At 36.4% G+C, this 14,672-nt stretch overlaps 3 protein-coding genes across 8 annotated transcripts; 2 read left to right on the forward strand and 1 right to left on the reverse strand.

Annotated features, from left to right (window-relative positions):
* Positions 1-1,768: 1,768 nt before the first annotated feature.
* On the forward strand, positions 1,769-6,808 carry LOC306880115 (KATNB1-like protein 1). 6 transcript variants are annotated; one of them, XM_079433434.1, is made up of 10 exons: positions 1,769-2,067; positions 3,060-3,187; positions 3,778-3,815; positions 3,907-4,183; positions 5,166-5,281; positions 5,599-5,649; positions 5,750-5,839; positions 5,943-6,047; positions 6,144-6,237; positions 6,328-6,808. In XM_079433434.1, the coding sequence occupies exons 2-10, from the start codon at positions 3,071-3,073 to the stop codon at positions 6,358-6,360; spliced, it is 921 nt and encodes a 306-aa protein (XP_079289560.1). In that variant the 5' UTR covers positions 1,769-2,067; positions 3,060-3,070; the 3' UTR covers positions 6,361-6,808. The 6 variants fall into 6 exon arrangements, with proteins under 6 accessions (XP_079289560.1, XP_079289557.1, XP_079289558.1 ...); XM_079433431.1 differs by having other exon boundaries at positions 1,917-2,067; positions 5,735-5,839; positions 6,141-6,237; XM_079433432.1 differs by having other exon boundaries at positions 1,917-2,067; positions 5,735-5,839.
* Positions 6,809-7,572: 764 nt separating this feature from the next.
* On the forward strand, positions 7,573-10,136 carry LOC306880024 (endoplasmic reticulum membrane protein complex subunit 7-like). Its single transcript, XM_079433292.1, has 5 exons — positions 7,573-7,928; positions 8,263-8,382; positions 8,462-8,600; positions 8,838-8,918; positions 9,026-10,136. Exons 1-5 carry the CDS (start codon positions 7,678-7,680, stop codon positions 9,170-9,172), a joined length of 738 nt encoding a protein of 245 aa, XP_079289418.1. The 5' UTR covers positions 7,573-7,677; the 3' UTR covers positions 9,173-10,136.
* A 1,044-nt stretch (positions 10,137-11,180) lies between these two features.
* LOC306880303 (muscarinic acetylcholine receptor M5-like) lies at positions 11,181-12,698 on the reverse strand (the record flags this gene model as incomplete). The annotated part of the gene is made up of 1 exon (XM_079433759.1): positions 11,181-12,698. The coding sequence occupies one exon, from the start codon at positions 12,696-12,698 to the stop codon at positions 11,181-11,183; it is 1,518 nt and encodes a 505-aa protein (XP_079289885.1).
* Positions 12,699-14,672: the final 1,974 nt, after the last annotated feature.

Consider the following 14,672-nt stretch of genomic DNA (forward strand, 5'->3'; position numbering starts at 1 on the left):
GAAAATTCAGCTTTGCTATCATAAGAATAAAATACATTTTAAAACATATTTATATAAAATATAATTTTTAATTGCAACAATATTTCACAACAGTATTATTTACTGAATTTTTTATCAAATCAATGCAGCTCTGGTGAGCATAAGAGACTTCAATCAAAAATATTAATACAGACCCCAAACGTTTGAACGGTAGTGCATATTTGAATCTTTTCGCAAGTTAATGCTGTAAAGTAAATAAAATCTCATATAATTCAGTCATTCCAATATTTTGTTTTAAACTAATGCAGTGAAAAATTATTTTTTGTTTCCTGTCTGCCATTTTCATTCCAAAAACTGTGGAAGTCTGTTTATCTTTAGACTTTTTTGGTTAGACTGTTTTTACACATTGAAATAGTAGCTATGATTGCAGTCTAATAGTGACTCTTGAAAGAGTAACTATTATTATTACTTTTATAGAAAGGCTTGCGCAACCCAAATAAGGGTGGAACTGGATGGTGAATTTTTGTGGCTGACTGAATAGGAGTCCTAATGTCGGCTATTTTATACAGTTTTTCCCATCAGTTCAACAGCTTTTTATTTGAACTGTGGTCAGATTTGTCTTCCATGAGATATTCTTCAAGACATGGCATTGCTTTTATAGCTTAACTTCAGAAATTATTTTAGAACAGAAAAGAGTTTATTTAAAAAAAAAAAAAAAAAAAACTGATGTGATGCATCTGTACATTCAAATCCATTTCAGTTCAGTTCATAAATATTCCTGCATTCATATTATCAGTCTACACTGGTAGATCCTTCCAAGGTGCAGTTTAATGAGAATATTCACTGTATTTAAATCCATTGTAAGTGGTTTGGCTGAACTTCACTATCTTAACCGTATTTTATATGACTGAGTGACAGTAAGTGAGCATCAGTGAAAAATAATTCATAACTGAAATTTGCCTTTTACTTTCATATGGGATCTGTATGATGTCAACTTCAAACCTCTAAGTGCACAGTAATTATGTCACATTACTCCAGTTTGTGGTTTCATGGAGCATTTCATGACCTAATAATCACATCAGCACTAACGTGATAGTCATCGCCCTTGATAACACCTTTGAACTTAAGGTCATGAGATGCAAAAGGATGTTACCATTAACAAAGTTCAATTCAAAAAGATTCTTACTGAAGATTAAAGCACTATTACACTACAATGAAATTATAAATAATTATTAAGTCCTTTTATTTGTGATGTTTTTATATTTTCTGTTCTGCGTCAAGGAAAAGGCCAATACTTACAATTCACAGTGAAACCTACTTAATGTATGTTTTGATGATCTAAAAAAAAAGACACTTTTTATCTAAAGGCTTATGCTTTTTATTTATTAATACAAAACAGTGGTTGTCAACCAGGGAGCCGGGACCCACTAAGGGCAAACTTCCAGAGAGGTTGCAGGTTGACTTCAAAGTATTTTAACTGAAATATTATCATTATATATATATATATATATATATATATATAATGTTCATATATTGATGAATTGATGATAATTTATCAGTTATTAATTAACCATGAACCCAAAACAAAAATGTAATTAATTTAATACTCTTTTCTATTAATAAAGAAAAGCCTATATGGTGGGGGACCTTTGAGTAAAAAAAAGTAAAGAATCCCTGATTTAAAATGTATGTTGGACTATATTGTGAAGAAACACAGCCAACAAGTGTCCGGCATGCATGGAAATCCATTCATTATTTTGTTTAAAAAGCATCCCAGGATGCACCCCATGAAGTTGGTTGAGAAATGTCTAAGAGTGTGCCATTTTAGCTGATGTTTCATGGAGAAACTAGTGAAATGTTTTTTTTCCCAAAGCCAAGCAGTTCGATTAATGCCCCATCAGATGTCGCTAAACCCTCAAACCTCTGGTGCTTCACCCATCCCAGCATTTCAAGTTTGTAATTATTTGAATGATCCTTCCTTCCCTCTGAAATACACTTAAATTCTCGTTTCTTCCTGGTTGTACATGGAAGCACTCTCGGATATATAACGTGCTTTAGGATGCATAGACAACTTTACACAATGATATGGTGGGTGCTTGCGAAATACGCGAGGTTTGACAGCGTTGTAACGTTACAAGTTATAGGTTTTGTACGTGCTAAGTCCTTGTTTGCTAGCAGATGATTAGCAGCTAGCTATATTGTGTGTTTTCATCACTTGCTTTGATAGGCACAGGCCAGTGTGAGTAGTGTAGACTAATCAATAGACTTGTCTTTTGCAATTTAGTCAAAGATTATTGACGGTTTGTCAAAGAATAGTTGACTTAATTAGCTCGCCAGTGCTAACAGATCCTAAACCTAAACAGCAGCGTCACATCATTGGAGGCCTCAAGCTCCGTCTGACAGATGTCTAACAGTTAGATATTTACCAGGCATATTAGATTGTTAATCTGAAATTTATTAGTTAGGTTTGATGCAAACGATTCATAAATTTATCCTCTGACTGCGTTACGTGCTACGGTTAAGACGTCCGTCTGAAAATTACGAAGCATGTCTCGTGTATTTGGTAATGAATTATGCGATATTCTTTACACTGGCATGATATGAATGTGATGGTTTGTGCATAGCATATATAGTATTGTCTAGATAGGTTTTGAAACACAGCCCTTACGAACTGCTGTTATTCTAGCAAACCCAGAACGTTAGCATATGGTTTCCGTTTAACGTTAGTTATTTTTTTGGAACAAAGTGACTAATTTCTATAACGTTCTTTAATGGTTATTTTTAGTTATTTGGTTATTTTAGGACCAAAACTGCCGTTTACTGACCGTTCTGGGATGCAAAAAATTGATAGTCAAAATCTGCTACAGTGCCAGACTGTCTAACAATAGCAAAAGCTTTACATTTAAATATTCCATGAAGATCAATTGACTCCTTTTAATACGAATTTGATTATAGTATGATTCTTATCTCCAAAGGAGAAGCTACACAATGGAGGCTTTGAACAAACAAACCGCAGCTATTTGCTTTAACAACATCATGCATCCTGTGCGGCTAATGCGTTTTTTGCCATTACATTTTAGAGTCCCTTATTATGGCCACGGGAGGTCATGTTGGAAGTAATGCAGAAGTTCACAGGCTCAAGCAGGCCCAGCCCCATGATCTTCTCAAACGTATGGTTTGTTCTGGAGATGAGAAGAACATGAGGGAGGTGAGTAAAAACGCCTTAAAATAGACAATTTGTTTGTAATGTTTGTGCTGGGTGGGATTAATAGGGGGTCATTTTCAGTTTACAAATACAAGATTAAGTATTTTAAAGGGGTCATATGATGATGCTAAAAAGTACAATATTTTGTGTATTTGGTGTAATGCAATGTGTTTACATGGCATTATTTTCCACGTACCGTACATTATTATTGCTCCTCTCTGCCCCAACTTTCTGAAACGCATCAATTTTTACAAAGACTTTAGTCTTTGCAACTTTACGGATCTTATATATGCACGAACTGCTTGTAACACTCCAAAGACAAAAGAAAACTTGTAATCGCATCATATGACCCCTTTAATGCTGGAATACACTACACAATTTTTGCCCAGATTTTGCCCCACTATTGCAGTCTGGACGTGTCAACACAAAAACCACATAGTATATGATGGACATATTAGTGTGTGATGATCCTCAGTCTCGTAGTGTATGATGGCAAGTTTTTCTGTTACCATTTACAAAATGGGCAAACAATGTCTAGTGTTTTAAAATCTGACAGATTTAAAGTGCTAGCTTTAACTGTTGTCTCTTTTCAGGTGGATTATTCACTTAAGAACGAAACCGATCAAGAGAGGTATGTTTTTGGTCCATGCAAACTTAATGACCATATTTCATATTATTCCTTGCTTTGACAAGCTGAGCGTGCATTATTCTACATCCCACAGATTTCCAGTGGGCCGTTGTGTGCACAAATACAGCAAAGCGAAGCGAGCGGTGGTTAGCAAGAAGAAAACGCGTCATTCTGGGGTGGGATCAAGAGCATGTCGGAGATCGCCCACCGCAAGCAGGACGTCTGACATGGCAAACAAAGAAAATGAACTGACCTGTGCTGATGACGTGCAGGCTATTCTTTACAGTGACAACTGTGGGTTCCCTGTGAACTCAACAGACACCTCAAAAATGGCAGGAGCTGGCTCCAAATACAGTGATTATTTCACTGAGGTCAGATATGCTGCATGCTAGTTCTTGTGTTGACTATGTTCTTGTCATTCTAAGATGAAACTTTCCGATGTTTATTCTTATTCATGATTGCCCACATGTGATAATGATATAGTGATCAACCCCTCTATTTCTGCAATATTAGTCATGGCAAAATGGTGATCTATCATCAAATTGTCTCTTGGCAGGTCTTCCAGACAATTTCATCAAACCTCTACAATTAATCCAAAATGCCGCTGCAAGATTAATATTTAATGAGCCGAAAAGAATGCACGTAACACCTCTGTTCATCAATTTGCACTGGCTACCAATAGCTGCTTGCATTAAATTCAAGGCATTAATGTCTGCCTACAAAACTACCACTGGCTCTGCACCCCTTTACCTAAACTCAGTACTTCAGACCTATGTGCCCTCTAGAAGCTTGTGTTCTGCAAGTGAACGACACATTATTGTGCCATCCCAAAGAGGCACAAAATCACTTTCAGACTTTTTCATTAACTGTTCCCACCTGGTGTAATGACCTGCCCAACTCAATCTGAGCAGCCGAGTCCTTAGCCATCTTCAAGAAACAGCTAAAAACACATTTCTTCCATCTTTATTTGACCCTCTAACTCTAGCACTCTCTATTCTAATTCTATTTTATCTATCTGTCTTCTTTTTATTTAAAAAAAAAAGAAAATCACACACATACACACACACTTGACCCTCATATCAATTGCATATTTATTCTCTAACTGCTAGCTTTTCTTGAAAAACTAACACTAGCTTTCTTTTTTTCTATTTTATCTATTCATTTTCTTTAAAAAAAATAAAAATTGCTATGTGTTCTGCGTTAGGCTAGCCGAGACTTGTCATAACACTTGCATGTTGGTTTTGATTGCTTTTATTGTCCACATTTGTAAGTCGCTTTGGATAAAAGCGTCTGCTAAATGACTAAATGTAAATTATAATATTTGCACTAACCTAATCATTTGTTGAATTTCAGTTATCAAAGGACCATGAAGCAATGACTCATGTGCTCTTTGGAAGAAATCTGAGACTGAATGTTGCTTTGACTCTTTGGCGGAAAAACGCAAGTGAACTAGTGGCATACTTGAACAGGTTAGTGTTTTGACCGTAATATTTCACAGTCTTACTGTTTTTGTGAAAGACTTCTTTCAAAAACATTAAAATAAATCTTAAGATTAAATTTTTGAACAGTAGTGTAAATAAATAAATCTTAAGATAAAATTTTTGAACAGTAGTGTAAATAAATAAATCTTAAGATTACATTTTTGAACAGTAGTGTAAATATTGCAAGTATCAATATATGTGTCTTTACAGCATGTTGAATTCCCCTTTTTCTCACTTTTTTTGGCATAATTCATGCTTGCAGTTCTACATTTTATGAATACCATGTTAACTATTTTTTCCCCCAGAATACAAGACACAGGGGTGCTTGTTGACTGTTTGCCTGTTCTTACTAAAAGGTAGCCTATTTAAGACCTCTTTAAATAAAAGTTTGTCATTGTTGTCACGTGTTGCAGATTTGATGGATATGTTGTTTCATACCAGTTTCTCCCTCTATAGTCTTCAGGAAGAACAGCCATGTATTTCAATGGGCTGTTGTGTTGACCTTTTACCACAAGTGAAAGTGATTCTTAACACTAAATATGAAGAGTAAGTATTTTGTCCTGTGTTTTTATTTGCTATCATTGTTTATTGTCATTATACATTTTGCTCAAGTTTAATTTAATCTTTTAAACGGTTTAATCTTTTCCAGACACCTCATTGTAGCTTTACACTGGGTTCAATCTATCATTAAAAAATGGTGGTCTGAGCTCTCCACAAACAACAAAAGCTTGCATGATGGCTTTTCAAATGACAGGTGCTTCATTTTGATATGAATACATGGAAATTAAATGATAGAACATCTTATAAGTGTTAACTGGAAGCTGTAACTGAATATGTTTGCATCCAGCAGGAATGTTCAGGCAATGAAGACAATGCTTCTTGAACTGTGGGAGGGGAAGAGAGACTTAAGCTCGGTTCCAGGAACTGTAGGAGAAACAGCGAAGGTGTTTTATTTTTCCTAGTCAGGTGAAAAGTTGCAACTGTTCACAAAAATCAGTCTTGCCTTATTTCCTTTCTCGTCCTCTCTTCCACAGATTATAGAATCATATGTGTCACAATTGCGCTGATGTATCATTGTAGCACACTATGGAGATAACCACTACAAACCCTTGGTGCATTTTAAGCTTTTGATTGGCTTGGAGCTGGTGCATCTGAAGCTCAATAGGCTGTGGAGTATTGGGCATAGATAAACTGAACAATTCAGACACTCCGATTTGAGCACTGGAGGAGGAACTCTTCCTGCAGGCATTGAATGACTGCTTCACATTGAAGTGGACTTGCTTAGGGGCACATAATCAACTCCATGAGACTCTCTGGAATCGGGAAACTCACTGAAGTGCCAAGCATAAGTTTTAACTGTTGCACTTGTTGTGCTATGGTGTGAATCTGCTTGGATGTGATTGTGTAAGTGTACCTTTATCGGATTTTTTTTTTCCAGTCATGCACTTGAATTGCAGGAGTTTTAAGTTATCAGTGTGTTGTTGTCCATTGCCTGATCATAAATGGATATTTGAGTGTAATGTGTACATAGTGATTTTTCTTTTAATCAGCTTTCAAATAAATTACATAAACTAAATATTTTTGAAGTTTATATGAATGTAAATTTTATTTATATTGTGACTAAGATAAAAAATGACCACAACAAAATGCGCATGCACAACCCCAAGCAAATGTGATCACGTTGTCAGAAAAGTTGCTGTATGAGACTAAAAAACAAGCTGTGCTAAATTTGCAGAGAATGTTTTTAAAGTAATATTCAGTGGAGATGCAGAAAAACCAGTCTTCGTTTACAAGTCTGACTAAACCGTTCCAAGTCTTCTCACTTGATTTATTAAGCCGAGGTCATTGAGTTGACGTTATATATGAGCATATGTAGTGAAACAAAGCATTGACCGGTGGGGACGCAGTACAATATAAATATAATGGAAAATATTTTTTTTATCTCAATTAGTAATGAGTTTAAAAAATGTATCAATGCACACACTAAATTAGGTTTAATTTAATCGCAAATTAATTTAAGGTTTTAAAAGAATTGAACTTGGAGACAAAAATTGGGATTTTCTCAAACCAATTGGAGTGTGTATGCTGCACCGCTTTAATTTACTTTATTTTTGATTTTATTTGTATTATTATTATTATTTACAACACCGCAGTGATGTAAAAGATGTTTTGAACCATTCATGCAACACGAACAGTTTAAAAGAGCCGATTCACGGAAAAAAGTCGGACTCCCATTCGTAACCCCCGCCCATAGAAATAGACCCGCCTCAAGGATGATCACGTGGTGTAACAGATGCTCTTCCGGTCTCTGCGTTCTGAGTTCCGTTTACTTCCCTCAGCTGTCCAGTTTGACGCGTAGCGAAGTATTGTACATTTGAAACGTCATGTATATCGTGTTCCAAAACAGGATGCAACAAATGAAACGTCTGTTAGATGTGTGTTTGGTGCTACAGGCTCTGTTTGCGTTGTCATGGTGTTTTTCCGACGTAGAGCCGGGGCCTGTAGCAGGTTCTCAGTCAAATGGAGACCGTTTCAAAATCGAAGGACGAGCGATCGTTCCCGGAGTGAAAACACAAGACTGGATCTCCACAGCCCGTATCCTGGTGGAAGGAGAGGAATATGTTGGTTTTCTCAAGTGAGTTTTATATATATATATATATATATATATATATATATATATAGCAATGCTAACGTCACAAAAGCGATTTAGATACTGATTTGTGTGTCAGTCCTCGATTTACTGCAGCGTTTCCCGATAAATTACTTGGTCTTAATTATAATGATCTCGTTTGAATATTTTCGGTATATAAATACGTTTTCTAATGTATTTGTGAAATTTGTCGGTTGTAACTTGTATGTAATATCATTGCAGGGCATTGTTGTTCAGATTAGATAGACAGGGGTTTCTTAACAAGCCATTAAACGTTTTGCCAAGGTTACACAATTAACCACATCAATTTCCCTCGCAGGACTGATGGGAGCTTTGCTGTCAACGATGTGCCTTCGGGCTCGTATGTGGTTGAAATCGTATCACCATCTTTCAGATTTGATCCTATTCGGGTGGACATTACCTCTAAAGGGAAAATGAGGTATTCCCATTTCTTACCTTCTTCTAATATGCGATTTCATGCGCACCTAAGTTAATGTCAGAATGTTATTGGACCGTAGGGCACGCTTGGTGAATTACATCAAAACCTCTGAAGTTATTCGACAGCCATACCCTCTTCAGATCAGATCCAGTGGTCCACACACATACTTCATGAAGCGAGAAACCTGGGGCTGGACTGATTTTCTGATGAACCCAATGGTACGATCATATAATTGTTTCTTTCAGTTGCATGTGGGTGGACTTCATTCACTGGAAATTAATCAGTTATTGTTTATTTTGTTTACTTATTTTTTAACTAGGTTTTTATGTCCTCTAGTTTAGATTAACTTAAGTATTAAGACACATTTTCAGAGCCGTTTATAATATGATTTAGCTATGACATAAGTGTTGTTGATGGTTTCTAATAGCTGTTGTGATATATTTTGTCATCCTTAGGTCATGATGATGGTTCTTCCCTTATTAATCATCGTCCTGCTACCAAAGGTGGTAAATACGAATGATCCTGAGATGAGAAAGGTAATGTAAAACAAGTCGTATCTACAAGTGTTACATCCTAAACAGACATTCTCATCCACTGTGTATTGCTTTACTCATATAATTTAATGTCTATTTTTTTCCTGCAGGAAATGGAGCAATCTATGAATATGTTGAACCCTAACCCAGAATTGCCAGATGTTTCTGAATTCATGACTAAACTGTTCTCCAAGGGCTCCAGTAAGTCTAGTGGAGGCAACAAAGGCAGCAGAAGTGTTGCTCCGAAGAGGAGGTAGTGCCATGTATTTTGTCGGTTTTCTTTAACACTGTTTTACTGGGTTTTTATATATATATATGAACAGTTTCTTTTTTATGAAGCAAGACTGTTTGCACTGTACTGCTTTTCCATGCTTAATTGTCTTCTTTGTTTGCATTGTTAATAATCAGATCATTTTATTCATTGTAATGATACTCTGAAAACTACATAAAATTTAGTAATGGATAAAACCAGTACAGATCAAGCAAGGCATGAATGTCTTTTTTTTTTTTTTTTTTTTTTTTTAGAGCTTAATTAGGATGTTTTAACTTTAAAAGTAGAATGAGTGAGAAAGTCTGGTCAAGATTTCTCTTCCAAGAGGAGACCGTTACAGAGATATTCAGTTTTGCTAAAACATTTCCATATCTTGTAATGCAATTAACAATGATGGTAGTCTATGCTTTTACTGCTGCTGCGCAAAAGATCACACAGATATGATTCCTTCACAGAATTGAGGTCAATGCAGTTTCACCTCAGTTGTGACTTGAATAAAAGTGAGAATTAAAATTTAGCATGTTTGTTGATTGGCTGTTAATGCTTTGGGTTGATGCAATAGCTGCATTACGCTGCATAACAAGCCAAAATCAGATGTAGAAGTTAGTACTTACTGTATGTAGTTGTTTTGCTCAGTTTGTCTCAAGGATTCTGTGATATTTCAAAAGCACACTTGAGCTTAAGGGTGAAGATAGATGCAAAATATATGAGGGTCCATCTTTGCAGTGATGCCATGTGTATTTCCAGACCAGCCCAAGGAGGTGATGTTGACCCCAATTCTGTTTCATAACTACTTGAAATAAAGCTTTTAGGTTATAATATTTACTATATCTTGTTGGGTTTGTACAAGACTGTGAATGAAGATGAGAAATGCATACAATTTAAGCTATGAAGTATAATCTTATTTAAACTGAATGGAAATAAACTGGTGGAAAATATCCGTCTCAATTATTTGTCTACTGTTGTCAGTATGATGCTTGCATGGTAAAATGTATGGAGATCAACATTTAAGACCACATTTCAAGATAAGTGACTGGTAAACAGTTGATAGTATTGTCAGTGGGTAGTTTTAAAGCTTCAGTTTGACTGAACTCTTTATTAAAAGATGGAGCCCCTGCCAAATCCAGACTCTTTCAATTAGTTGGGTTAATTTAATCTTAAAACATTTATTTCACATCAAATTAAATGGCACGTCATCACAACAGAAAGAGCTGAGACTTATTAAACAATATGAATGGAAAACAGCCAGGCAACATTTATAAATGTGTTTATATAATGTGTTAATGTTGAAGTAAGTTCAGATCTAATTTTCGGCACAATTATGAATTCTATTATGGACCCAGTGCACAGTGGGATGCTGTAGAACTGTAAAATGTGATGGAATCTCTGCAATCTGAATTTTACATCCAGAGGGAAGCTACAATCTCTTTGTGTGTATTTCTCTACAGTGATGCGTTGGCAGCTCCAAAATCTGAAGGTCCATATCTAACACTGTCCAGTTCTGCAAACATAATACAACAACATTGCTTTGCACACCAGATATTTCAATAAACATTTCTATGCATGCAGTGTCGCTGACATGACCAAGGCTTACAATATATGAAAATAATTTGATCACAAGTTAATCGTAATAAACACTGTGTGTGTTAGGTATTATAACAAGTTCACAATCCATATCTTTATTTAATGTCTCACGATCCCTAGCCTTAAGGCATTTGACAATATTACAATACACTGTTGTGTAAACATGTTAAGTTATCTTTAAACTGAAAACAGAAGCTAAATTAAAAAATAATAAATTATATCACTTTTTCAAATCAATATGGCAATATAAACAATATGTACACAAACATATTGCCTAGATCATGGTAAGGAATATGATCTGTGGAACTGAATGCACAACATAAGTTAAAATGTAATTTTAATGCCCATTTAATATAACGATTGTTATTGATCATTCATCATGCTCTACAATCTGCCAACTCTGCTGTTACTTAATGGTTTTGTCCACACCGATACAGTTTCTCCTCTCCTCTGTTCTTCTTCCACTTGCAGAGGACTAACATCCAAAAGGTCTTCTGGAAGGTCTTGTTGCATAGGGCATAACACATGGGGTTGATGGTGCTGTTGACATAGCAGAGCCAGTAGCCCAGATGCCAGAGGGACACTGGGATGCATTCAGAACAGAAGGTGGAGATGAGCACCATGATGTTGTATGGGGTCCAGGTGAGGAGGAACGCCAGAAGAATGGCACTGAGAGTCTGAGCAGCCTTTTTCTCCTTGATAAGGACCATTCGTTTCCGCTTGGTCATCTGGATCTTCAAGTTTGGATCTTCTGGTTTGGTAGAAGTGGATGTGGATGAAGGAGCCTGTGGCTCTGAAGACTGACAATGATCTGTGTTTGTTCTGTCGGCTTCGGGACCACTTTGCAAAGCAGTGATGTCGCTAAGGATCGGCTTGAACTTGTATGACATACATTTTTTATTGTTTGTCTGGGAACATTTTGCAAGATCACTTAGGTATTTGCTGTCTTCATAACAGACCAGCTGTCCATTTTTATTGACAGTCGATTCTTGGTTCTTGAATGATTCACGTGGGGTTGTTTCAGTGACGGACCGCTCGTCATCCTCTGATGATGTGTAACTGTTCAGGCTGGTGACCTGCTCTGATTTTGTCCACAAGTCTTCAGACTGCAATGTTGTCCTAGTTACGTAACTCTGGTTGGACGAAGACCATGATGCTTGAGTCCCGTCCCTCTTGCTTTTAAAGCTAAAGCATCGTAGTATTGGCTTTCGTACTTTAGGGTCTTCATGGCTGTCCAGCGATGGGTATCCTTGGAGTTCTGCTAAGTTCTTAGTACGTTTTTCTGTTTCTTTGTAGATTTTGCAATATAAGATTGTCATGATGGATACCGGTACATAAAAGGCCGCTATGGCTGTACCAAATGTAATTATGGGTTCTGAGAAAAACTGGATCTGGCATTGGTCAGGAGGAACTGTTCTCTCTCCAACAAAGTACTGCCAGCACAGAATGGGTGGAGCCCACAATATAAACGAGATCAACCACGCCATGCCAATCATGATGCCTGCACGTTTTGGGGTCCGTTTAGCCCTGTAGGTGAGTGGTCTTGTAATTGAAAAATATCTGTCAAAGCTGATGACCAGCAAGTTCATCACTGATGCATTACTTGCAACATAGTCAAATGCCAACCACAGATCACATGCTATATTTCCTAAAGACCAGTATCCCATGAGAATGTAGGATGTGTACAGGTTCATTGAGAACACGCCGATAATGAGGTCTGCAAAAGCTAAACTGAGTAAGTAGTAGTTGTTAACAGTCTTAAGTTGGCTGTTGACCTTAAAAGAGAGCATCACTAGTACATTCCCCACTATTGTGACAAGACTCACAACTGCCGATACTGTTGCAATGGTTATGACTTCCAACAGACTGTATGGGGCAGGCAGGATAGCAGAGACATTTCCACTTGCGGTTATATTTTGAATATCCATGTTCATCCTGTTACCGTTGATCGGTTAGAAAACTGATGAAATTGTCATGGTATTCTTCATGTTTTCTTGGCAGTGGAGAGTCTGAAAACACAATAAAGAGAATGAACACTTCAAAAACAGGAAAATTTGAACAGAAAAAATGCATGTTTTGTGTGTTGGGAAGGTTACTTGGGAAATGTAATAGGTTACAGATTACAAGTTACCCACCTTAAAATGTAATAAGTAGTGTAGCTTTTCAATTACTTTATTAAAGTAATGTAACTGATTACTTTTCTAAATTCCTAATGTTTTCAACTGTTAATCACTTTCAAACATGTAAAGCAGACAGGGTTAACCTTACAGTAGTACGCAACACTGATTACTGTCAGACTTTCAAAATCCTTCATCACTTGAATTAAGATTATAATATTTTAATTTAATTTTAAAGGTGACATTGGATGCCAAATATCTTCATTTGCATATAAATGTGTCTTGGCAGTGTGTGGACACAACCACCCTGCAATGATAAACATTTTAAAATGATAAAAAGCCCTTTTTTTAATAACCCCCAAAAACCTAAACAGTCTCAATTATCAAGCCATTTTGATTTTGGAGTGAATAACCAGCACTCTCTTCCACCTTCAATACCATGACTGAGGTGAGACCCTTGAGCAAGAACCGAACCCCCAACTGCTCCCCAGGTGCCGCAGCAATATGGCCCCACTGATCCAGCTGTATGTTCACAGTGTGTGTGTACTTGGATGGGTTAAATGCAGAGCACAAATTCCGAGTATGGGTCACCATACTTGGCCACACGTCACTTCACTTTCACTAAATTCGTTTATGCCTGGCGGCGCAAATCATTTTGCTCCAGACTGTTTTCTGAATGAGGGACAATTCAAGGCAGGCTTTTAAAAAAAGTTAAAACTCAAGGATGGAGCAGTACCCATTGTTCATGATCCAGCTGCACCTCCAGAAGTCGTCTCACACTTTCTATATTTTATCATTATTTGCGAATCTCATTTGCTCTTCCACAGAAGAGAGGGGCGGGATGAGCAGAGCTCATTAGCATGTAAAGAGATATGCAGCGAAACAAGTTGCTGTGAACAGGGCAGTTTTTGACAAGGTAAAAAGGGTGTTGTTTTTCACGACCACTGAGACCATTTCGAGAAGACCCTAAAGAATCATACCAACTTGTGGAAAATGGGCATCCGATGTCCCCTTTGAACCACAGCCACCACAAAATCAGACTTACTTTAAAATCATTCTGAGGTTAAATACAGATTTAAAATCATAACAAGATATAGTTTAATAGCTATGATACTGTTTTTGAAATCAAATCTTTGCATAGCTATGTCAGGGAAACACTGGAATCGAACATTGCCTTAGAGGGAAAAAATGTTAATCTTAAAAAAATAAAGCATATACATAAACCCATATAGGAGTTATTGGAGCAAGTTACAGTATAAACTTCTGAAACATTGTTGTTTCATATTTTAGAGCAGTCACTGCAGAAATTAATTAAATCTGCATGTGGGAGTGTGTGTGGAAAAAAAATCAGATGTAACCCCCTTTGTTATCTTTAACATTTTCATATGTAACTGTAATTTAATTACACATTTTTTCTTAGTAACTGTAACTAATTACAATTACTTTTATTTTGTAATTAAATTACGTAATTCCGTTACATGTAACTAGTTACTCCCCAACACTGGGCGCCTATAACTAATGATTTTCATATGGGCCGAATACTTTATGGGATAAGAATAGCCTCCTACAATAAAGGCAAAACACTACAGGTAAATCCATTGTTTTTCATACGCTGGTCAATTTTGAGATTTTGGGCTATTCAGGATTATTAGATTGTTTCCATAACAAGAAAACATACAAAATACACATTTAAGTGCTAATTTTATTACTTTTGATCTATTTGCATCAGATTTTAATGAAGGTCAGAAATCTCCACTTCAGCAGCACTTACATAAACCAAATCTT

This window comes from Barbus barbus, assembly GCF_936440315.1.
Source record: "Barbus barbus genome assembly, chromosome: 14".
In the NCBI taxonomy this organism is placed as follows: domain Eukaryota; kingdom Metazoa; phylum Chordata; class Actinopteri; order Cypriniformes; family Cyprinidae; genus Barbus; species Barbus barbus.